Genomic DNA, 24,960 nt, shown 5'->3' on the forward strand with positions numbered 1-24,960 from the left:
GTGTTGAACATTTCTGCGTGCTCTGTCATCAACCGGAGAGGAAGGAGGATGAGGAAGTGGCTGCTGGAGCAGGACTTGAGATGTAGCTACCTACACTAGTGCACCAGCAGCTGCCAGGAGTGTACTAGCTAGGAAGCTAGATAATAGTAATATTTTGACAATGCGATGGGTAACTGCTGGGCATACTGTGCTGGGCTCTTCAGGAGAGAAGCCAACAGGATCCAGAGAGGAGGCGGGTGAGTGAAACATGACATTAGCTAGGTGAGCTAACTAGCATGAAAGCATCATCTGAAGCAGCAGCGCATCCGGTTACTGCTAACATTAGCTCAAAGTTGGTTAGCCGAGCAGTGACACCACTTAAGACGTATTGACAGCTCTGTGTGTGAGCCTGGTGGTGATGATGTAACCCAGAGGTAAAGGGCAGTCAGTTAGCTACTAGTTACGCTATGGTAGGGTCTCTGGGGTCTAACCTGCTGTCAGCCAGTGCCATAAGGCATGCAGACCCCACCCCTATTGTCAACAGTGGTCATGTAGTTTAGCTAGCTCAAATTAGATTAGCACTAGCATAAAGGACGCACTAAGCAACAGCTGTTTAACAAGTCTATAACAATGATTGTAGACTAATATGTGTGTAGTTCAATGTGTCTTGTTGCATATATTGGGACCCAATTGTCTGTTTCTTGCGTTTTTAGCAGGCCTTTATGTCATCAAATGTAAGGTTAATAATTTATGTTTTTCAGTCTGACTTTGTCCTTTGTTAAGAATACACAAGGCTTGCTCTTGCCCAATAAGTTCCACTCTGTCATCACTTGCATATGTTTACACATTGGAGCTGACAGATACAGTATATTTATAGGGTAAATTATTCTAAAGGAAATTTGGAAACCTATTAAAATTTTGTAAATGTATACGTTACTTGCTCCCATTAGTTCATTAAATCTGGAGTTATAACATGTAGAGCTAGATTTTGTGCCACACTCAATAAAGTTAAAGAAAATTATATTAAGTAAAATTATTTTACCCAAACATGAGGTGGATATCTTAAAGCTTAAATAAATCTTAACTTAATCAAGACATTAGGCAAAAGAGAGCAATAGACCTATTTCACTGCAGACATGTCAAAGCACAAAAAACACAGGTGATCAATAATGTTAATTAAGGCCGCAATGGATTAAGTTGTAGGGCCCTGTTCCCTTACTGGGACACCTAAATGGAACTGAACCATCGTTAATATTATTAGTTACACCTGTGCTTTTCTTGCTGTTAAATTCAGCAGTTTATTTACGGCAGATCACTGGCATTTGGGGTGGATGCTAAAGTTTTAGCATATGTTATGTTGTGTAACGTCACAGAAGTTGACTCTTGGTTGGGACTTTTGTGACATTTCTTCACTGTGCAGTGAGTTTTAATCATGCATTGTCCACATCATTTCCATAAAAACAGGCAAAGAAGTTTACAATAAATGATCTTAATGTTGGAATAAAGTGCCACAGCTCCTGATCTACCAGGAACACAATTGATTTTCATTTCTTGATGCAAGTTCATTTTGATGACGGTGGTGTATAATGTAATCCTCATACAACTATGTCATGTGAAATTGCCTATTAAATATATTTTCCTATTAAATGTTAAAGCATCATATACTTTTTCAGATTATTGCCAGTGGGTTCATACTCTTAATTGTTCCTACAGGTCAAAATACTTCCGAAGCACCACCACAGGGGAACATTATACAATAGAGGTAGGAGTCGTACATTTACGAGCATTGTTTTCTGCCATTTAATGATGACTATTCAGTATAATGTTGCATGTCTAATTGTGTCTTTTTTAATTTTGCAGTTTGAAAATCTGGTAGAGAGTGATGAGGTAAGCCTGATCTTGTTATAATGATCTCTTTTATAAGTAAGAGCTTTAAAAAGGTTTGAGGAAATTATAGTATTTATAGTACAAATATTGTTAATGAGTTTTCTCTCAACTCTCTTATTGTTCTATTGGAACCAGTTAAATTGTAAAAGACTGAGTGAGCGTTTTATAAGACGTTTAGTCTAATTAAAAGCTGCATTGTGCTGGTAATCCCAGGATACTTTAAACTTTCAGACTCCTGTCAGAATTGCCTCTCTGAAGGCCGTGACACACCAAGCCGATATCAGCAGTCTGTTCAATGTCTGGCTGTTGGTGAGCGTCTGTTGGCCTTGTTTTTGCAGTATGTCCCGCGCTGTTTGCATTTTTTGGCCCTGCCGTCAGTCTCCGCGCGCATTCAGCATGTTGAATCGGCAGCGGAGACAAAATAAATCACTCTGATTGGCTGTTCAGCTTTAGCAAATCAGTGAGCGAGAAGAGAAATGGACGTGAGGTAAGCAAACAAAAGATTTAAGTCGAGAGGGAACACACAGAAGGTGTTTATTTTTCATCTTATATGAATACAAGATTTTTTTACAACATCATGGCCATCTGGAATGAAGCAATTGAAGACAAACTGATCAGCACGATGAAAATGGAAGAAAAACACAATTTCTTGGTTGTATATACGCAGTCCGAGGTCTTCTGGCTGCCTCGTTTGAGTGATGAATAAAGACTACCGCCGCCTGCTGGTGTGGAGAGTTGTTGCCACTCACCCAGGCGCAGTACGTTCATGCTTGTTGGCCGTTTACTGTAGTCGTTGGATGTGTTCAAGTGCAACTTTTTGGCCAAGACAAAGTAGTACTTGTATGTGGGCTTGGTGTGTCAGGTCCTTTAGCCTTCCTCCAGTGATGGATACAAATGATGGGCGCTACTGTGCATCACTGTGGGAGTAACTCGATTACTGTCTGCACAGTCCCAGACCAGTAGCACTTGAGTCAAACAGTGCAGTAGAGAAGATTAATTTGACACTGATATCCATTGCTGTAATGGTAAATTGTTGTGTTTGTTGCATTGCAGGCTGAGAGCCCGCAGCCCTGCCCGAGGTAAGAGATTAAAAAAAACATATTCATGAGTATTCTTTGATTTTAAAAACAACACTTTACCTGCAAGTATTTTTATTTAAAAAAAAATGTATTAGGCCCATCAATGAAGATGAAATCAAGAACCTCAAAGAACACCGCTACACTGCGCTCTCCGACAATCAGATCCTGATCGACCGGAAGATACAAGCGGCGGTAAGACAGTCTTTGTTTGATTTACAGCCACTGTTATTTCATTTCATGTTTTAGACCTATTTTGTGCGACGCCATATTATGGACATTGTAGGTAAAAAAAAAGATAATAACAGCAAGGTAAGGAAAGGGGGGGGGGGGGGGGGGGGGTAATATTCAGAGAAAAAGTCTACATTTCTGAGATTTAAAGATGTAAATGTACCAGAAAAAACTCACTAATTAAAAATCCTAAATCATGAATTTGCGAGAACACTTTCTAAGATGAAAATCAAAATTAAAAAAACAATGGAAAAATAGTGTTGTTGTTGAACCACATCGCTTCACTAGGTTAGATATACCGCATCACGCCACAGACGCCACCGGTAAACGGGGAATGCCACACGTTAGTGAGGAGGTCCACCAGGATGGGACATGGAAATATCCTTCCTCATCCAAAGCAGTCTTCTGTTTTCTTCTGAATTCACGGCAATGTCTCTTCAAAGTCCTGATGCTATTATGTTTTTATTATTATTCAAATAAAATGACCTACAATGGCCTTAATACGGCATCGTAATTTTGCCTTTATTTTTAATTTGCTGCATTTTTTCTGTTTTGTAATTTTCTGTTCTGTGTTTTGTGTTTGTTTCATTTTGTTATTTCTGCTCAGTTAGAGGCACAAGAGGAGAAGTTGAGGCTAGAAGAGGAGGCTAGAAATGCCACCCAGCGCGAGGCTGCCAGGTTGGCGCGTGAACGAAAATTGAAGGAGGTGAGGCGGCACTGAGCGCTCCCTTCTGCCAGTTTGACTTACCGCTTGGCTAAAACAACTTCTCCTCTAACTGCTGGCCCTGTGCAGGGGCGTCCCAGCATTTCAAGTCCTTGGCTTTCTGTGTCTTAAAGGGACACAGGGATATTTTCTCTGTTCAGTCTTGTTTTTGTGCTTGTACATGTCCTTGTTTTCCCCAGCTGGGGAAACTGTTGTCTGTCTCAGTGCTTAATTTACCTGACAAACAACTTGTTAGTATTCTTAGAAAGAAGTAAAATCTAAAGGTACATCATAGCTGCAGTGGAACAATGCTAACTATCAGTATTTCAGTCATTTTATAGTAGAAAGTCACATTTATGTATATATCATAGCCAGTAGTAGATGTATAATATACAGGAAGCTCTAAAGTGTTATTATACATACAACCTGCAATGACTCTTATTCATAAGTACAAGCAGTGAAATGAGGAAAAAGATGAGGCCCATGCTGCAAATAAACCATTACTTTGTCTGGCTATTACAGTCATTACAGTTCCAGCATCACAAAAACAGAAAGGTGGACTATTGGAGTATAATGGTATTGCAGCAAGACAAATGTCATGGCTATATATTTCCTATACTCTTTAGGGAAAAGCTCGCTGCAGGGGAAATGGCTTTTTATAGTGTGTGAGATTTATTTTATTTTCATGCCTCATTCCACTGCTTCTCTGGTGTTGCTTTGTTTTTGTTGATTGCTCACATGTTTCCTAAATGGCACCAACATTTTTTATTTTTTTTTCTAAATTATTATTAATAATAAAGTCTGTATTTTCATTATGAGAAGACGGGACTTTCTTTTTACTTGATCTGTGGGGTTTTTTGTTAGCAGCTGCCTGCCCAGAGGACACGGGGGAAAGCAGATGGCTTCAGCGGTGAAACTCAGCAAAGAAAGTGAGTCACTAAAGTTCATTAGACAACAGGATAGCTGTGTGGCTGAGGACACGCTGCGGTCATGAGGCTCTGCATAGGCTTTAGTAGGCGTACTAAAGTAGTTATACTTAGTAATGCTGGATGTTTATAAAAGGGCAATACGTTTCATCTGTGGCAGCTGCAGAGAAGAATGTGCATCTTGTAAATTAGTCATTTGATAATAAGTATTAAACTCCATCTATCAACACCTCAGATGTTTTCATTTGTTGCTATTGGGCATAAAAAAAGAATCACATTTATTTTTAACCTCAACAGAAATATTGATTTTAATGATGTGAGCACACAGTGTGTTGGCTGCAGAACAGATATTAAAGCACTATAAAGTCTTGGAAGGCTGCTCTTCCAGTTGTGTTGTGTTGATTCTTGTCACGGCCTGTTCCAGGGCTCCTGGTGAGGATTTTGACGTCTTCCTCCATCATGTAAAAGCCCAGTCGGACGCTTTCAGGGGCAGCAGTAAGTGAACCATCTGGCCTTGATTATATTAGCTCTAATGATATTCAAACATTCATACAGCTGCTTATCAGTTCAACGCATTCATGCATATCTCCATGAAAAAGGTATAAGAGTTACGTCCTCATGTAATAATTGACTCTTTGTTTCCAGGACTGCCGTCTGACACGAATGTGGTGACTCCCAACACAGAGTGCAGCTGGGACTTCACCACCAAGACCCGCTCCACCAATGAAGACGGCACCTCGCTGGATCTAGAGTGGGAAGACGAGGAAGGTGAGCGTTTCATTTGGGTTTGTCGCAAATCACTAATCCATCAAGCATTGTAAAAGCTTGATAGAACTTCGATCACAGAACTTTCTCTGCCTCCGGACCAGGGCTCTGGTTCTTTCTCAGCCAAGATTGAGTCTGTTTTCCAATGACACTTTAGCACAGAGGGGAGGAAGAGGCCGAGCCGACCTTTTGTGCTTTCAGTACAAACATCAGTGATATTTAGGAAGTTTGACAGTAAATTCAGCTGATCTAAGAGTATTGTGCCATTTTTGGTCACTACTCTGTTTCTTCCTTTTAATCTTGGTCGTGTTAGTGCTGTCACCAGACTTTTGGGAGTTTTACTGATTCAAAATTTAAATTAATGTGAATTAGCAAAGATTTTAAACTAAGTTTTGCTTTTCACATTAATTGTTTCTATTAAAATACACCAAATATCATAATGTACACCTGATTTAATTTGAATATGATTTATACAGGGTTGTATTATTATGCATGGTTCAAGAGCAGGGCACTGTGGGGCTGCTGGCCCATACGGCCTCATGGGGGCTGGTGGTATAATTTATGGCCCAGTGCATATACACATGTACATCTTTGCTAGACAATGACAGTTTTACCTGGGTAAGTTGTGATTGTTTGAAGGACGCAGACGATACGCCGAATACGCCAGACATGTACAGCTCCTTATGGCTGAAACATGCCGGCATATATGAAAAGTAGCCCATAATGTGTCGGAGTGCAAATACGTCCAACTTTTCCACAGCGGTGTTGTAGCTGACGTATACATAACGAATACATAACAAATTATTATACGTATGTCAAACATTGATAGCGTATCACTTACTTATTTAAAACGTATCAGAGCGTCTGGACAACGGAGCTGGAAAAGTGCCATCTGGTTCACGTCATGCTGATGCTGGAGAACGGCTAACATGCTGAACGCTAGCTGTACTGTAGAAACACGTTTAATAAGTTACTCCGTCGTCAGGCATAATCTTAACATAGGGTAGGAATAGGTTATCCACTCGATATCAATAAGTTGGCTGTAGGATTCACCGTCAGCCGACGTAGCCTACATCTAACGTTCCTCTAACGTAGTCACGTAGGTATTCCGTATTCATGTATGTCTAACGTAACGTCTGCATATCTTATGAAGCACACGTCGGTTACGTCCGGTAGTTTTGAACATGCTCAAAACATCAGCGTTCAACAACGCACCCCAGCGTAACACAGTGAGCTCTTAATGAATCCTACTTGTACCTTATATCTACGTAAACCAGCGTGTTGCCCATATTTTGTATACGCCATATTTTTGTATATCTTATGCATTTGTTGAGCATTCGTCTGATACATTTTGTATAAGTAAGTGATGCGCTATCAATAGGTTAGACATGTGTATCTGTATATGTTCACTTTTCCGATGCGGTGAAAAGTTGGACGTATTTGGACTCTGACAAATTTTCGTATGCGCCGTCATACGTTTCTGTCATACGGATATGTGTGACAGGGCCTTTAGGATATTGTGCAGATCAGTTGGTGAAATTTCAATTGAACAAGATCTTCTTAGGTTGATTACAGCCCTAATTAATATCCATAAATGGCATCTAAGTTAGGTTCTATGAAACAAATGTAGTATGTTATGTTTTAAATGAGGTTGTATAAAGTGTTGGGTTACTTGGCTTCTCTGTGAGCCACCAGATTACTGCCTGCAGCAGTTTTTGACTTCCGTGACTTCGGCTGTCAGAATGAAAGCTGGTGTCCTTGCATTGTAGGAATCAATCGTGCACTTCCAGCCTGGGAGAGGTCTCGGACGGAGGAGGACATACTGCGTGCAGCCCTCAAGCCTGGCGGCAAACAGATGACCAGCGGCCCGACCTCGGCCTCTGAGGACTCCAACGCACTGGAGTGGGAAAATGATTTTGTGAGTACCCTTCCAGAGGACAGTGCAGACACTGAATTTGAAGGGTTTGTCAATCCTGTCCTAGACACTCCCTCTGAGGACGCCTCAGACCACGGTCTCAGGTTGGACAACCAGGACAGATAGTATCCAGCACCAAAGGAGACGTTTGTTGTATCCTCTTCATGTCAAAGCCCACCACCTTTTTGCCTCATGAAATGGAAAGTTACATACTTGTTCTTCATATTTCTGTAACATGAGACTGATGCTGCAGGAATCTGTTGTGCATATCTACACTACAGTACAGTGTAGTGATGTTTTTTATCAAATACTCATTTTTTCAGTGCCTTCATTTGCCATATTAGCCGACCATTTATGCATTGTAACTTAATCAGTTCAGTTACCAACCATTACCATTTGACGCATTGTGTAAGCCCCCGATCAGACAGAGCCTTATATTTAAAAAATAATAATAATAAAAAAAGAGTTTTATCTTTCTTTCTTGGCATCCACCAAATGAGTGCTAACATATCTGAACACGAACCATGAAATGTTTGCTACCTATTAGTTAATGGTACAGTTTAAGTTAATGAAAACAACTAATTTACCTCCAGGCTGTTTTCTGTTCAGACCGTTGGTGAAGCCAAATAACTCCCAAGTATCCAGCAGCAGCCACCACACAAGGCTCAATTCTTAGGAGAAATGCCAATGATGTCTGACATTTTTCTGCTCTGAGTTGAAGTTTTTTTCAACTCGAGGCGTTTAAGGCACTCCTGCGAAGATGCGAGGCTCATGGAGCAGAAAAACGCTAAAGCAGCGAGCAAAGTGCCTTCGTTGACAACAACTATAAAAAGTCACCCCAAACTTCTAAAACGCGCTCTGTCTGATCAGGCCCTCGGTGCTTATTGTCGATGCACAGATGGTGACCAGGTGATCATACAGAAAATGCCAAGATACTCTAACGCTGTGTGTTATAATCACTAATGGATATGACATATTTAATTTGTTGTAGGGAGAGGGAAGTTCCATAAGTAACTTTTTAAATCCCAGCATGGACATTTCTCTGCATTTGACCTATCTTAACTATTTAGTAGGGGTGCAACAATACATCATATGTCATCAGTGCAAAGGGAAAAAATCGATCATATCATGTTTCAGACACGCCCTTATCAAAGATTCTTTACTGATAACAATATTTTAATTTAAACAAAAATGTAGCACTTGATGGTGAATAACTCTTTATTCAAATCATATTTGAGTTGCTTTTTGTGAGTTCATGATTGTGTTAAACGTGCATATATCGTCTCGTATCGATCGCAGGCCCTGAACTCAACTGAATCGATATCGCATCCTGGCAGACTTTGTGATATCATATCGTTTCCCAAGGAATCGATATAATATTGTATCATGACGAAACATTTACACCCCTACTATCTAGCAGCAGCAGACAGTCAGTGTGATGCATCTCCAGTGCATTGGTCTGTGGCAATGAAGTGTTCCCACATGTCCTTTTGGTGTGTGGAGAAAACACACAAACTGAAAAAAAGCACCAACAAAATCCAAAAGTCCTCGCTCAGCCCTCAGTCTCTGCACCTTAAGTGTTATACAGTTGTTGCATGATGGCAAGAAAGGAACTGAATTCCATATCAAGGAATAAATATTAAACACAATAATTGTGTTGATTCAGTGTAATAATACAGTCTCAACATTTGATCAGACCCAGGATTGTTTCTACAGTCGCTCGGGTGAAGATGGGATATTATCACCATCTAAATCATGGATTTATTGCACAACATCGTTTCAGTCACACTTTTGTGTCATTTATTTGACGATGATTTCCGCCTGGGTGCCCAGCATGCCATCAAGCAGCAGCACCCGCAAATAAGGCATAGGTTGTGTGCTGTGAGTGCATGCACTCTGAAGAGAAAGCTCCCACTCCACTCAGGCTTCTCAGTAAAATTGCCAATTTGGGACCCATCAAATGTAAACCTGCTTAACTGTAATGTGCATTTCTGATATTTTAATAGATCAACAAATAGAGTACCTGCTGTATGAGACATCCATTTACATTCAAATGCAGTCTTTCATATCTGATTAAATGTGTCGGTCTTTCAGGGCTAACGGCCTCGTGTTCATAAAAATAAATACACTTTCACTGTCCATTTGCAGTAATGTGCTCAGTGGTTTAATGTTTCTAAATATAGAACTTTCCATAAGTAACATCTGCCAACAATAGACCTTTTTATAAAACAACTTAATTAAGCACATCCTCCTCCTAAAAGGCCTATTGGTTCATCGTGGGACATCTGGGTTTTAGACTGCCTTTGTTCTTTTTTGACACTTAAGATTTTATTAGATCTTTTTAAAGGTCAAAACAATAGCGCAGAAGAGCAACATCATTGCCAGGCACCATGACATCCACAACATCTGCACCACAAACATAATATATGGATTATTAAGGACAGGGTCTTTATGCATCTCTACATAATTACCATATACTTATCTATGATTGGCAAAGCTGGCGGCAAACCACAGTTCACGTTCCTTATGCCATCAAATATATGAACTAAACTGGCCTTTTTCATAGACATAATTATTATTATTCTCAGTCACAAATCTAAACAAGGGTAAAGCTAAAGAATAGACATTATGGATAATTGCTCTGAGCTACTGGGAAATGATTGCAGAATATACAACATGGGTGGAACATCACACAAGACAATCTTTATTAAAAACAAATCTATTTACCAGCTTTAAAAAAAGATTCTGATGATTTCTGATTGCTGTCATTTGGTGTTCGGCTTGTATTCAGGGGACAAATCATTAAGTGTAATAACTGTTGCTCTAAACTAAAGACATTCATGAATCATAATCCTGTTGTTGTTCACTGCTTATAATGAAAGCAATACTTTGTGGAGATTGTGTGAGTCTGGATGAAAAAGATTAATGTGTGGTGTAGTAATAATAATGCATCTAATGCTGCTGTGTACATTATTCTACGTCTTGTGCTTTGACCATCACATACATGGGACATTAGTTTTTCACCATGATTATTTAATCAAAGGTCGTTGGCTGATTGCGCTCCAGTGTGTGGAGTTTTACTTTGGTGTTTTCAGCTTGAAGAGGAAGCTGAGCTGAGAAATGTGCACTGCTGTTGGAAGTGTGAAGACGAGACACGGGTTGATTTGTATTTTCAATTTACTTCTTTAATATTTGAGTGTTATTTTTAGAAAAGTCTGGTTTTGAACGCACACTTTTGCTGTGATTACATGATCTCTAATTAATCACTGTAACTTTCTGTACAAATAAAACCAACTTCACATTCCTTTGTCACACTGAGCCTGAGAGGGAAAAATATATTGTAGAAAAATGTATCGGGCATCACATGCACTGACTGTAATGACCAAATGTACACGAAGGATGGCTCAAATTAATGTTTTTAACAGAAACGGCCTCACCTTAACAGTGGAAGTCAATTCTTTATGTGAATTGAGTCTTTTTCAAGGCGATATTTCCCACTGGCCTAATGTCAGAATGATTCTATCGCCTGAAGTACAAGACATAAGGGTGACGGACCGAAGTAACTGGTAAGTTTACAGGACTACAGGCAGCATCTAAACCAAGTCAATGTTTTACTTAACATCACAATACACATTACAAATTTACAATGCAAGTTTAAAAAGTAGGTAGATCTGAGCTCTCTATGAGCTCCTGATGTTCCACAGAGAGAACTTTAACTAGAGGTACTATATGGCTGCGTTATAAGACCAGAGGTTGGGCTGCCTTTCATTTTCATTGCACTGTTTCTTTGTGTTTTTACAGCTCAGTTGAACATGTTCAGGGGTTTGAGTCTCTTTTTTAGGAATCCATAAAATACTGTAAGCTCATCCACCAAAGCCTATTTACACTGTACAACGTATCATTTTTATTAAAGTTGATACAAGTATCGTATCCATGATTTTTGCTCATTCGTATGATTCACAAACTTGTATGGTTTAGACAAACCTCAATTTCCTTTGAATGTATTTATCTCCTTAAAGGCTGCACAACTGAATTTGAGCTTCGGGGAAAGCGTGCTATGTGTTGCTTTCATGCAGGGCTGTACCGAATAGTTTGAAGTGTTGTAAAAGTTAACATTTATTTAAAAAAGGTAGATTTATTTATTTCTGTAGTTCACAACATGTTTTTATCTCAGGAAATATTCTGCTTCAATCCATATTTGTTGATTTTTAGCCTTTTTAAAAACAGTGTGTGCTCTCCCGCTTGCCGCACACAAAGGGAGGGACTCGCCTGTATTAACGGGGCGGTCCAGCAGCAATCTAACAGCACCATCAATTACATTTATATATCCACAACAACTAAACCTTTTCTTTTTCAAGGCTGATTACATCATTTGAAGCTTCATTAGAAACCTCAATAGAACCCTTGAATGACATTCGGTGCAGTCCTGCTTTCAAGTAAATCAAAGTAAAGACAAAATGATGCAAAGAATAAATGGAAGTAACTAGCAGAACAGTAGCTCGTAGTCAGTGCATCAGATACAGTGCACATACAGAATATTTAGGTCACAGTTCTTGCAGCTCAGACTCATTTTAAAAGCTAAAGCAGAAGCTTTTACTGGACAACATGCAGCCAGCAGTAAAAGGATCCACAGTGGTCCTCCGGCTGACTGAGGTTGAAGCTTCACTATTTGCTTCAAGTTGCAGGAATGGTTCTTTGATCTGTTTTGTCCCTTTTTGCTGCTCTGTGTTTAAAATATAGCCATGATTCAACTTCCTGACAGTTCATGATCGAAGTGTTACTCATTGGCTGTTCTGAACACGCTTTGCTTTTAAAAATAAATCTTTGTAGACAGGAAGTGATGGATTTCATGTTTCTGTTTTTTTTATTTTTTTTTAAGAGGAAGACGTAGACACAATGGCTGAACAGTCAAAGTAAAATGTGAAACACTCAAACTACATGTGAAGTTAATACTTTTCATTTAAAATCACACACTGATACTGAAAATCAATATATTACTAATACATTGGGTTACAGAGAGTGACGCTTATGACCAGTTAATGCAACAATGTGATGTCGTTTTTAATCGCATTGCACAAGATATTTGGCAGTTTCACAAACAGCTGCTAAAGCTTTTTTGTTCTATAAGTAAAGAATGTTTCTGTTATCACTCATCTGTCCCTTGATGGTGGTACAGAACTAGACTAGATTGAGCACATGTATAACATGAACCCTACAAGGATGGAGTTCTCTTTTCTTTACAACTTTGCACCGAGAGTGAACAGCTGGATATGTGCTTCATTTGCAGCTTGGACTTTAAATAAAAGTTGCCTTGGAATTTCTGCGTTGTCATTGCATATTTATTACAAGAGATTAGGTAGTGGACATAGTAATTGATTTGTGCACATAAATAAATACAATATTTGATTAATTGAGCCCAGAGTTTGGGGTTTTATATGACAAAAGTTTCCATTAGGAATCATGAGTACATGTAGAGTGCTATTCCTAGAATCAGCTCACTGTCACTACGTGTTCATTGTGAATATTTAATCGGATCAATGTGAACTGTAAGCTGCATTGTGGCAACATTGTGCCATAACATCTTCTGTTATGTTGTTAGAAATATAGCACTTTCTCAAAATAATGACATAGTATCGCAAAAATGTAAAACTGTGAAAATAATGACTTTCTTATCTTGAAATAATGAGAAACTCTTTATTTTTAGATATTAAATCACTACTTTGAGATACAGTACGTGAGTCATAAGTTTCTCTTTTTGCAATACTATTTTTATCTGTATATATATATATATATATATATATATATATATATATATATATATATATTTCTGGGCAGTTTACATCTCACAAACTATTATGCTTGTAAAGAATATTTTTGATCTATAGAGCGATAACTTACGAAAATAAATTAACTTTAATATCAGCAAACATGTTTAAATGTTCACTGTAAACTAATAGTGTCAATGCAGGAAACAAATGAACGTGCTAAAAATGTAGTTAATTGAATGGAATCACGAATGTTACATTACTGCCTGCATGGGATGGGACAGGCAAACACTTCAGAAAATAAAGAATAAAGGAGAATAAAGTTTTGTTAAGTGTGCCAGTAAATGTGGATGTTGTAAATCTACCTTTAACAGACAGAAACCGGGTGTCGGTCGCCCACGAGTGGTTGAACAGGGACATCGCATTTCATTGGGAATCTGAAGACTGAAAGAAGAATCCGCACTCCCAACATTATCAGAGTTGGGGCTCGGTGTGTGTACAATGGTGATTATTAGTTTGTTTAATACAGTTAAATGTATGAATAACGCGGGGGCTGTTGAAGCTTGGAACAAGTGACTAGAAAGGACAACAACACACAACAAACCGCAGTGCTCCAGACTGAGTGGAGCCAGCAACTTGTGAGACGTTCCCGAGCCGCAGCACGACCACCGTAAGAATCACAACTTCACACACTGAAACATCATACACGTGTTTTAAAGAAAGACCCGCAATAACGTTTCATTTGTCTCAGGTTCCGCTGCTGATGTTATGTTTGACGTTTAACACCGTAATAATCCATAACTGCCAAAGGCGGAACAAGTTTGTTCACTCGTAACATTCCCTTATCTCTGGGAAAGGAAAGCAAAGTAACGTTTCCAAAGTTAGCCATGAAATGTAATGCGTTTGCAAACTATATCAAATAGTTGTTCTAGCTCATGTTATGGTGGTACGTTTAAGGCAAGAAGTAACCGAATTATCCTCAGCTGTAACACCAAAGCGAGCCCTAGTTTGTCAATAGCGGAGTGATATGCACTCCGCCTCCCCAGTCTACTTGTGTCCAGGATCTGGAGGACATGGCACGGGGAGACGGAGGGAAGAAAAGGTGGAAAACGAGAGAAAATCTTTAAGCGAGTAGGAACTACAGGCTTAACGTAACACCAAAATTCATTGCCATGGCTTGTGTGCGTTGTTGAAAGGTATGTGACTCATCAAAATGTTTCGTTAAAAGAGTAAGTGAACTCCGGCAGCTACATCAGCAGGGTACGCAGGGCAGAGGCTCGGCACTTTCCCTCGGTGGGCTGGGCTAGCAGCTAGCATAGCTACTAGCCTCAGTTGTGAGGAGTTCAAAAAGTTTCTGGAATGGAGGAAGAGGAGGAAGGGTGAAGTAACTTTGGCTAACCGTTACGAGGTAGAAAACTATGGCTCTAAAAGTCACATTTTAAAGAGGAAACTACGTCCTGAAGTGCTAGACTCTTAAACTAGATAGTGATAGTTGTTATGAGGTGCATGACTGTACATTTAAGCTAAACAAGTTGTGTTCCGTTAACGTAAGCTAAGCTAGTTAGCAAATTATCGAGGTTACTTACATTAGCTTGCTACATACCAGGGTTAGTTTGTGCCACTGACATATTGTATTATATTATGACTGTGCGTATTTCCGTGGTACAGTTCGATTAGAGCAGCGCTAAAAGCTATTTTTACTACTGTTTGGGGATTGGTGTAACGCTAGATCTCTCTGAATCTCTTTTCTCTTTCTCGGGGGGGTGGGGGGTGCTTACTACTCACCGTTCTTCCATATTGTCTGTTCCCTGCACTTCATACTTGTCAAGCATTTCAGGCAGACCTCACACAGACCGTAAGGCAACGTTTTGGAGTTTTTCCATGTTGCATGTTGTGTAGACGAGAACGACTGCATTACTTTAACTCCGAAGACACCGGCTGTGATAAACAGCTACTTATGCAGGCACATTTAACAGCGTATTTTGTTGTTTACCACTTCCAGTTTGATTCGTTTCCACTTTTTATGGAGATGTTTTGGCTTTTGGACAGAGCTTCAGATGAGTATCGACTCTACAGTATGAATTGTATGCCACGGATTCACAGTCTCCTGGCATGTTATCTTCAGCTGAAAGTATCATGTGCCTTGAACTGTTAACATATATGAACATTGGGCATGGTACAATAGAAAAACAATTTCATCTCATTTGGACAATACTTATCTATAAAAAGCAAGGCTGTGATTGTTCAATGTGTCAATAATTTTTTTTTTTAAATACAAAATATGTAGGTCATACTGTTTGTTGTACATCACCCATATGCTCAGGAATTCTGAGGACAGTTCACAAACAATCCTTAATCATTAGTACAGTTAGTTTTGTTGGATGAACAGTAAATCAAGGGCTTTAGTTCTCCCCCAACCCACTTTCATGATGTGGCTTTGTGAAAGTATGTTCGGCCAAGATTGATTTTGATTTTCAGCCTTTTGATGTCTTTGATGGCGAACACACAAAGAGCTATTGGTGTGAACCGTTATCAGTTAGTAGAGATGATCAGCTTTATCTGAAGGGTTAGTCATTCAGATGTAAATCGGCTTTTACGATGTGTTCATCAAACATATGTTTCTGCTTGCTTCAGTCAGGTTGGACATGTCCCTATGTTGAAATCTATTATTCATCATTGCTCACCCTTTTACAATGAACTGATGAATCACTGCTGATCCAGTCTAAATGAGGCCTGGCTGCATCCAGATCTCTGACTGATCAGGCTGTGTGGAAACAGCAGCTGGAACATAATCTGGTGAATGACAGAAACATTTACAGGCTGGTCATTTTTGTGTATGCCAACATGAATCTTTAGGAGGTTTCTCTCTGCTTTCATGTGCATGTAGAACAATGAGTAGTGGAAGTGGGTGCAGTGCTGTTGGACAGCTGTGTGCTGGAAGGGAGGGATCGGGGCAGATATGGGATGAGGGAGGAAGCAGCCCTTTGTGGTCACATCCTTTTTGACTAAGGCCGGCTTCACAAGCCCCCAAACAGCTGCTGCAGGCTACATATGTTTGACTGTCTGCTTGCCGGGGCTGCATGATATGGACAGAAGTGTCAGATATCACAGCATTTCATTAGTGTAGTTCTGCGTCAGGAAGATGGTTTGAAACGCTCAGTATCACTACGTTAGTAGATGGGAACAGCAGATTGTTGGGGCAAGCATTGGACACATCCTGAAGCAGTACTGCATACATTTTTAAGGTGGTGATTCACAATTACTTTTTTGTGACTCATGGTTGTGCAATAAAGAAATGGCTGATGGATACCTTTTTAACCATCATATTGTATCAAAGTCTCAGAATTAAAAATAGTTTTATTTATTTCTCACTCATTTTGAGTACACATTTTATTTTAGTGTCTGTAGTAGGTTTTATTTCCTATCTGGTGGCAGAAATGGCAACCAGTATGTTTCCTCTTTTTCCACGACAGCATTGACAAAACAGCTGCTGTACTTTTTAATAATTAGAACAAGACCTTGATTTTTAATGTAGGCCTAACAGGTGCTGCCCACATCTCTGCTGGCACCCCCACTCTGTCTGAGTAAAAGTATTGTTTCAGCCCACTCTTTAAACATACTTTTTCTCACATGTAACATGGCTACAAATAAGTAAATGTATGCTGTCCAAAACCATGGATTCTGGTCTTTAAAAAAAAATCATGTAAAACATTTGATGAACATCTTTTTCCCTTTCCATCCCAAGCCTCTTTGACCAGTTACTTCACCTTAATTCCATAATCAATCACAGTTTAACTAACTGTATGTTTGAAAGTATTAATTTTCCCATTTTTCATCTTGATGCTGCCTGGTTGACCAACTTGCCAGCTTCACATGCTGGTTGGGGCCATTTGTTTGGCTTTATGAGTATTCTCCCTCTTGTTTTTCTTTTCAAATGTATGACAGTCTACATGTGTCACTTGGCACCTATCAGTCTTGCTGAAACTTGGATGAGGCAATTATCTGAGTCTCTTTATGGAAATGATGTGTCAGATCAAAGAGATTTTTGATCATCCTTTTTTTCACAAGCTGTGCTGAGGTCCAGACTTCATTTGTGATTTGGATTTTAAAAATATTTTAATTGTGATATTATTTACAAATGATAGGAATATTTGCTTGTTTATCTACAGTGTATACGTAATGCCAAACAAATAAGTGTTGCTGATCTTTACATGTATCTGCTCTCTTTTCTGTTTTGCAGAAGGCTGGTGAAGTACAACACGGACTGTGCTCTGGTTGAAGAAGTTGATCCGGGACCAGAGAGGAACTGGGAGTTGTCAAGAAGCAGTGTCTTACTTATTTCTTAGCCTGTCAACTTGCACAGGTGAGACCTGCTGCAGCGTATCAGTTCGACAGAGGTCCTGATCTGAGCTCCTGCAGCCTGCACCCCCTCCCTCCATCAGTGGTGGTGACCCAACTCCGGACCGCTTGCTGCAGGGCCCTTCCTGAGCAGCAGCAGCTGCGTCCTGCTTGCTGACTCCCCTCCCTCCCCTGCTTCCTGTCCTTGGTCAGACAAGGCTAAAGCCTCCTCTCCCCTACCCCACCCCTCATCTCTGTTGGCCTCTCTCTCTCTCTCACACACACACTCAAGTGGTTTCTCTTGTTGACCACACGTTCCAACATCGTTTTAGGCTACTAACGCAATTCGGAGTTCATCAGCAGGGGACCCCGAGACCCCCTTGGTCCTCCTTTTTTACCTACACTGCAGCATCAAGCATGACCTCCATGTCCAGTCTCTTCTCCTTCACGAGCCCAGCAGTCAAACGCCTGCTCGGCTGGAAGCAGGGTGACGAGGAGGAGAAATGGGCAGAAAAGGCAGTGGATGCGCTCGTGAAAAAGCTGAAGAAGAAAAAAGGTGCCATGGAGGACCTGGAGAAGGCTCTGAGCTGCCCCGGGCAGCCCAGCAAGTGCGTTACCATTCCAAGATCACTGGACGGCCGGCTACAGGTTTCACACAGGAAAGGTCTGCCTCACGTTATCTACTGCAGAGTGTGGCGCTGGCCGGACCTGCAGTCCCACCACGAGCTCAAGCCCCTGGAGGTGTGCGAGTACCCGTTTGGCTCCAAACAGAAGGAGGTCTGCATCAACCCATATCACTACAAGCGAGTGGAGAGTCCTGGTAGGTGCTCACGCTTTCACCAAAATATAGACGTCAAAGAATTGGCTTCAGGTTTTTTTTCTAGATTACTGGAGGGTATAATAGGTTAATGTTTAACACATAATCCTAAGCACCTTATTTGTCCTATACTCAAAAAAGTTTATATATAATAAATACATTTTAATAGCACAAGTGTTCACATTACCTTTCCAAATTTGAAAAAGGTTGTTCGATGCCTCATTACCAAATGTGTTCTATTGTAATGTACAATACGAGACAGATTAGACCAGTGTGCAGCTGTGCACATCAAATTGGTTAGAGCTCTTGAGTAAACTGTGGAGCTGGTAAACAAATCCACAGAGGTCAGGAGGCTGTCAGCAAATGGGCCTGTTCCACCCACCCCCTCCATTTCACAGAAAATCAATATCACTAGCAATTTTAGGGTTTTATTGGATTATATGCCTCAGGCACTCCAGATGGGGTGTGGCATCACAGAGTGGCTTACTAAATGCATAAACCACTCAGACTAAACTTCCTTCTTTCTCTCTCTCTTTCTCTCTCTCTTCTCTCTCTCACTCACTCACTCACTCACACACACACACACACACACACACACACACATCACATACATCACATACATCACATACACTCACGGGTGACCCCGAGGGGGCAACCTTTCTGACATTAGGCTGGATTGGGACTGCCAGCTCTGTATTGACTAGTTCAAGCATATGGATCACATGTCATGCTCATTGTGTAGTTTAGAGGGACAGCATTGGAGCCCTGACTCCTAAAGTCACTTAGTAGATGATAACCAAGCAGCACTCTATCCTCTTGATGAAGTTGAAAATGAAAACAAATGTCTCTCTTTACCAAGGTCTAAAGTGGCTTTTGAGGAATTCAGAATTGTTGGTTTGACAATGTTTTGTATTTTGTTAAATGTTTCAAGACATAGGTTGGGATTGTATGTTTGTTTTTTCTTCTACAACAAAACTGGTTTTCTGGTTAAAGACGTGTGGGCTCCTTGAATGTAATGATCAAATTGTTTTCTAAATAATAAGAAAAGACTATATGTGTGCTTTGTTCCACCATCCAGTGCTGCCTCCTGTCTTGGTACCGCGGCACAGCGAGTTCAACCCACAGCACAGCTTGCTGGTACAGTTCCGTAACCTCACCCACAACGAGCCGCACATGCCCCTGAACGCCACCTTTCCAGAGTCCTTCCAGCAGCCACACAGCGGGGGCGGCAGCACCGGCGGAGGAGGAGGTGGAGGTGGTGGTGGAGGTGGTGGAGGAGGAGGCGGTTCTTTTCCCATCTCTCCCAACTCTCCGTATCCCTCTTCTCCAGCCAGCAGTGGTACTTACCCAAACTCTCCTGCCAGCTCGGGGCCCTCCAGTCCATTCCAGCTCCCAGGTACGAATATACAAATATACTCATGATGTACCTGACCCTGGGCAAGGTGCCAAACTATTGTGTTTTTCTAGTAGTCATCTCTGGGGAGTTCTGTTTTTTAAGTTATGTATTGTAAGGGGGGGGGGACTCAGTATTTTTTTTACAATTAAGTGACCATAGACTTATCAGAGATCCAGGTAAATCCCTTTTAACATGCATATCATTTACAAAACTCCCAGTCTAGGGACATTGTGGATGCACAACATTATATTACTGACTCAGTAAACTGTTTACTAGGATGTCATACAATTTCATCTTCATAATTACTAATAGTTTAAACTAAGGCTATACTGAATGTGTGTTTTTTACATTCAAAGATTCTCTTGAGATTTTCAAATGAAGCTTTGAATTTATGTCATCACCCAAAAAACTTTTTATTTTTTATTTCTCGAACAAAATCCTCTATTTGAATAAAGTAATAAACCTATTATATGAGTTAGTCTTTTTATTAAATCGACTTTCTTTTCATGAATATAACTTGTCAGTGCGGGCCTCCCTTATGTGGGGCAAGCCGGAGAGCAAACGGTTTTTTGACCACAGTGAAAGTGTTGTTCTGAAAGGCTGAACACCAACAAATATGGATAGAAGCAGAATATTTTTGTTAAATAAAAACATGTCGTGCATTTTGGAAATTATTACATCTATCTTGGTTCAATACATTTTGAGTTTTGAACTTAACACTGAAGTGTTTGGAAATTTGAATGTCAACGTTATGAATAAATCTTCAAAGTAACTCATGCATGATAACTTCATCACTGGAAAATGTTTTTTTACCGTCCTGTTACCAGATCAAGTTATTATATTCATCCAAATAAAGCTACACCCCTAAATGAGAACAAAGGAAATGCCAGCTAAGCATTGTCCACCAGAGACGTGGCTGCTGGCTGCTGTCAAGGCACTAACTCAGTGGAGCAGGCAGCCTCTCTGTCTCATTGTTCCTGACGGGAGACAAAACAGACGCATCTAACATGAAGAAATATCACCTCACCGAGACATTCCTCTCCGTCATGTTCAGTAGTGTTGATATATTGGAGAAATTCCTTACCTGACTATTGGGATTGTACTTGTGTTTCGGTATGTGTGGATGTTACTGCTGCTGTGTGTTTGGTGACTAGCGCTCTATTCTGCGCTCGTCCAGATCTGCTGACACATCCGGTGGCTGCAGGCAGTCGGGCAGAAAAAGTTTTTCATGGCAATTTAGGAATTGAGATTTATTTGTGCTGAAAAGCCCTGATGGTTATTGTCTACACACACAAGCATCATAATAATTCATATTTCCTCACTTGTTATCTAAGTGGAGTTTACTGCATTGTTTTTTCCTCTGTTCCTCAATCTGGGCTATGAGAGCTCATATTGCATCTCTGTCGGGAATGGTTTAGCATGTGGTTAGCAAGTGAGGAATATGTGAAATCTGACACTGTTTCCGGGGTACTGTGTGTGTGTGTGTGTGTGTGTGTGAGAGAGAGACACTATTTGCCAGCAGCAACAACTGGTCTCATCCTCACTAACTGCTCTCTTAATGTCTCAGCTGACACCCCACCCCCAGCCTACATGCCCCCTGATGAGCAGCTGGGCCAGGAGAGCCAGTCCATGGAAACAAGCAGCACCCTGGTGCCACCGAACGTAGCCAGAGGAGGTGAGGAGTGACACACGAGCATTACACCAATAAAAAATAAGATGAAATTCCAACAAGGAAGTACATTTTGGAGGCTTATGGAAGTCCAAGATGGTAATGGTATACTTGAGGCACAATTTCACTACTCTGGAAAGTTGCAGTAAAAATGTTCCACTCCGTCTCGACATATCTGTGCTGGGCACTATCCATGACAATGCATTGCTGCAAATGTAAAGCCAGGACCTGCTTTTTTTGTTGGACTGCCCTGTTCCTCTGCGGTGGTCTCACTGAAATGAAGGAGGGAGTTGCATTTTAATGCCACATGTGCTGTCGTCTTGATGAACATTTGGTAATTGTCATGTCTAAAAGTTTGTAAGAACGACAATTTCCTCGTCACATTTTTTGCCCCTAATCTGAGGCTTTTAATATTGAATATATGACAGTCTGAACAAATATTTAGTTGGGTTTTTTTCCCTACATTAAAATTTGTAAAGCGGTTTAGATGTTTTTGACGGCTAATACCTCTACATGTAAAATATAACCTGACTGTATCATACTTTTCTTTGAGTAGTTTGTATAATATTTAGTATTTGTATAGTATCTGAGAAGATAAGAACTAAATAACTACAAATGTCAAAATGAAAAAAAATTATTAAATAATGAAGGGATTTAATTCTCTTGAATTTGATTATTTTCGCACTGTATGAAATACTTTTGATTACTTAACGAGCTGCATTGCTCATGTTAACTACAGTTATCCATTGTTAATGAATTAATCCTGTACAAATGGTCTTAATAAGGCTTTATACTTGTTAATATGTTGGGGTGTACAGTATGATATTGGGTTCAGTGTAATTTGATTTGTGAGGAATATCAGTTTTTGTGGAGCCGGTAGACATTACTATGGCTCTGTACGATGCCTCTCGATCAATGTCATGCTACGTTGATGATGTCATCGGCCAAGTTTATGATTCCTGTTTTAATCTTACCTGTTGTGCAATTTCCCAGATGTGCAACCAGTGGAGTACGAGGAGCCGAGCCACTGGTGCTCTATTGTCTACTATGAACTCAACAATCGAGTAGGCGAGGCTTACCACGCCTCGTCGACCAGTGTGCTGGTGGACGGCTTCACTGACCCTTCAAACAACAAGAACCGCTTCTGCCTCGGACTGCTGTCCAACGTCAATCGCAACTCGACGATCGAGAACACCCGCAGGCACATCGGCAAAGGTACGACTAACGGTCACGCGCAGGAAGGCGGGTTGATGACGTGTACGTTTTGTTGCTGAGCTGTAGTTTGAAAGTCCTGACCATCCATTTGTCTTTGTTAACCAGGAGTGCACCTGTACTACGTGGGAGGGGAGGTGTACGCAGAGTGCCTCAGTGACACCAGCATTTTTGTCCAGAGCCGTAACTGTAATTACCACCACGGCTTCCACCCCACCACCGTCTGCAAGATCCCCAGTGGATGTAGCCTCAAGATTTTTAATAACCAGGAGTTTGCTCAACTTCTGGCTCAGTCGGTGAACCACGGCTTCGAGGCCGTCTATGAGCTTACCAAGATGTGTACCATTAGGATGAGCTTCGTCAAGGTAAGGAATTCATGGAAGACGGGGGAGGCACAGCTATACATGTCTCACTTTCTTTTGACGAGAGGCAAACATCATCGCAATGAGTATTATAGTTATGAACAGGATCGTACAAAGTTTGGATAATGCACAACTGCAATCGTTAAGTTTTCAACCTTAGGAATATGCTTGAAAATATATATATATATATATATATATATATATATATATATATATATATATATATATATATATATATATATATATATATATATATATATATATATATATATATATATATATATAAATAAACATAAACATAAACACACATATACATACACTCACTCAACAAGTTGGTTTCTTATCTACCAAATCACTCATGTAAACCAAACATTTTTTTATATTTGAAATGAATATTTGTGTGTTGTCTTCTGGCGTCTTACACCAGACGAGCTAAGCATTAAATAATCATGATCAAAACATACAATCGAAGTTAATATAAACAGCAGGTAAAATAAACAAAGTGACAATTGAGTGTTGTGTTTACAAAGGTATTCTGTAAACTTAACTTTTTTTGCAATTTCATTTAGAGCTGCAAAGGTTAATCATCTTGTTCGTTCGTACTATTATATATTATCAATATTTTCTTGTTTCTTTTCTCCTCCATGACATTGAACTGAATATGTTTTTAGTTCTACACTAAACAAGACATTTGAGGAAACACTGATGGACATCTTTCACTATTTCCTGACATTTTATAGACTCAACAATTAATCGACAGGAACTGTCTCGTTACTTTCAGCCTTAATTGCATTTATAATAATTTAGTGCGATTTAAAGTCTGGAAACATCCGTTTATGTAGCTTGAAAGTGCTTAAATATTATTATTTTTTAAAAGCTCTACCAACCCTGTGTTAAATGTGTTCTGCCGCTTTGCAGGGCTGGGGAGCTGAGTATCACCGACAGGACGTCACCAGCACCCCCTGCTGGATCGAGGTGCACCTGCACGGGCCCCTCCAGTGGCTGGACAAGGTGCTAACGCAAATGGGTTCACCTCTCAACCCAATCTCCTCTGTGTCCTAATGATGGACTTGTGGGAGCTTGGGAGATCTTTCTACTTTTTTTTTTTACTTTTTTTTTTTCTCCCCCTCCGTGATTTATAATTTAAGGTGGTCTTAATGGCTGAACTGTTTACACTTAACTTTGGGAAGGGATATTGAACTCTGGCTGGAAAGTCAACAACAGCAAACAGCCGGAATGAGTTGTTGAAACAGAGTCACGTTACGAGCAAACACCTGGAGAAAGAGAGGAATAAGGAGTGCCCAAGGAGCAGTAACGTCATGGACACACTACTGCTTGACGATGCTACAACACGTGCAAGAATCGAGGACTCCATTGTCGAGCTTGAATCTGTCAAATGTTAATTTTTTGCATCAAGTTTTTATTGTTTTCTCAAATGTTTTTATTTCCCTGTATGTGTAGTTTTTAATGTAGCAGAACTGTTTCACTACTCTGCCTTATGTCCGACAGACAAATTGGAATTTTACTGAACACTTTTCTTACATTGTTGTCTCAATGTCGGATATTTACAATTTAAGATATAGACACGATTATGTTTACCATTAGGCTCAGATATAACAAATGCTTTCTTTTTATAGTCTCTACTGCTAGAAATGAACACTGAGCTACTGCCTTTTTAAGAAGGTTATGTATGCTGACCTGATAGTTTTTGATATGGGAGATCAATCACTGAACAAGTTTTAACATGCCATAAGCTAACAACATTTTGAATGTTACATCTATTGCAATAGAAGTAGTCATTTATGATATAATCAGACAATGGACATCATCATTGATTCTTGCTCGTACTCTCGAGTTCAAGTAAGAGTGACTATTTTCCATACTCACTGTATTAACAATATTGTGCACTCATGGATTTT

General features: G+C 40.0%; 2 protein-coding genes across 6 annotated transcripts in view; both read left to right on the top strand.

Moving 5' to 3' along the window:
- Positions 1-11: 11 nt before the first annotated feature.
- Positions 12-11,412, top strand: ap1ar (adaptor related protein complex 1 associated regulatory protein). Of its 3 annotated transcripts, none has more exons than XM_029441434.1 (10): positions 12-236; positions 1,693-1,741; positions 1,840-1,866; positions 2,920-2,945; positions 3,041-3,137; positions 3,781-3,879; positions 4,741-4,805; positions 5,227-5,297; positions 5,448-5,570; positions 7,337-11,412. In XM_029441434.1, exons 1-10 carry the CDS (start codon positions 166-168, stop codon positions 7,606-7,608), a joined length of 900 nt encoding a protein of 299 aa, XP_029297294.1. In that variant the 5' UTR covers positions 12-165; the 3' UTR covers positions 7,609-11,412. The 3 variants fall into 3 exon arrangements, with proteins under 3 accessions (XP_029297294.1, XP_029297296.1, XP_029297297.1); XM_029441436.1 differs by having other exon boundaries at positions 4,744-4,805; XM_029441437.1 differs by lacking the exon at positions 3,781-3,879 and having other exon boundaries at positions 4,744-4,805.
- Positions 11,413-13,674: 2,262 nt separating this feature from the next.
- Positions 13,675-24,960, top strand: part of smad5 (SMAD family member 5) — an 11,388-nt gene continuing 102 nt past the window's right edge. The window contains exons 1-7 of one of the 3 annotated variants that reach the window (XM_029441878.1): positions 13,675-13,917; positions 17,488-18,405; positions 19,481-19,798; positions 21,366-21,473; positions 22,461-22,682; positions 22,788-23,044; positions 23,960-24,960. The exon at positions 23,960-24,960 is cut by the window's right edge and continues 102 nt beyond it. In XM_029441878.1, coding sequence (XP_029297738.1) covers positions 18,003-18,405; positions 19,481-19,798; positions 21,366-21,473; positions 22,461-22,682; positions 22,788-23,044; positions 23,960-24,103 — 1,452 coding nt within the window. In that variant the 5' untranslated portion in view covers positions 13,675-13,917; positions 17,488-18,002 and the 3' untranslated portion in view covers positions 24,104-24,960. Of the gene's footprint in view, positions 13,918-14,285; positions 14,444-14,516; positions 14,656-17,487; positions 18,406-19,480; positions 19,799-21,365; positions 21,474-22,460; positions 22,683-22,787; positions 23,045-23,959 lie in introns of those variants that run through there. The other 2 variants (XM_029441876.1, XM_029441877.1) reach the window with 2 other exon arrangements.

The sequence above is a fragment of the Cottoperca gobio genome, chromosome 10 (assembly GCF_900634415.1).
Source record: "Cottoperca gobio chromosome 10, fCotGob3.1, whole genome shotgun sequence".
Taxonomy (NCBI): domain Eukaryota; kingdom Metazoa; phylum Chordata; class Actinopteri; order Perciformes; family Bovichtidae; genus Cottoperca; species Cottoperca gobio.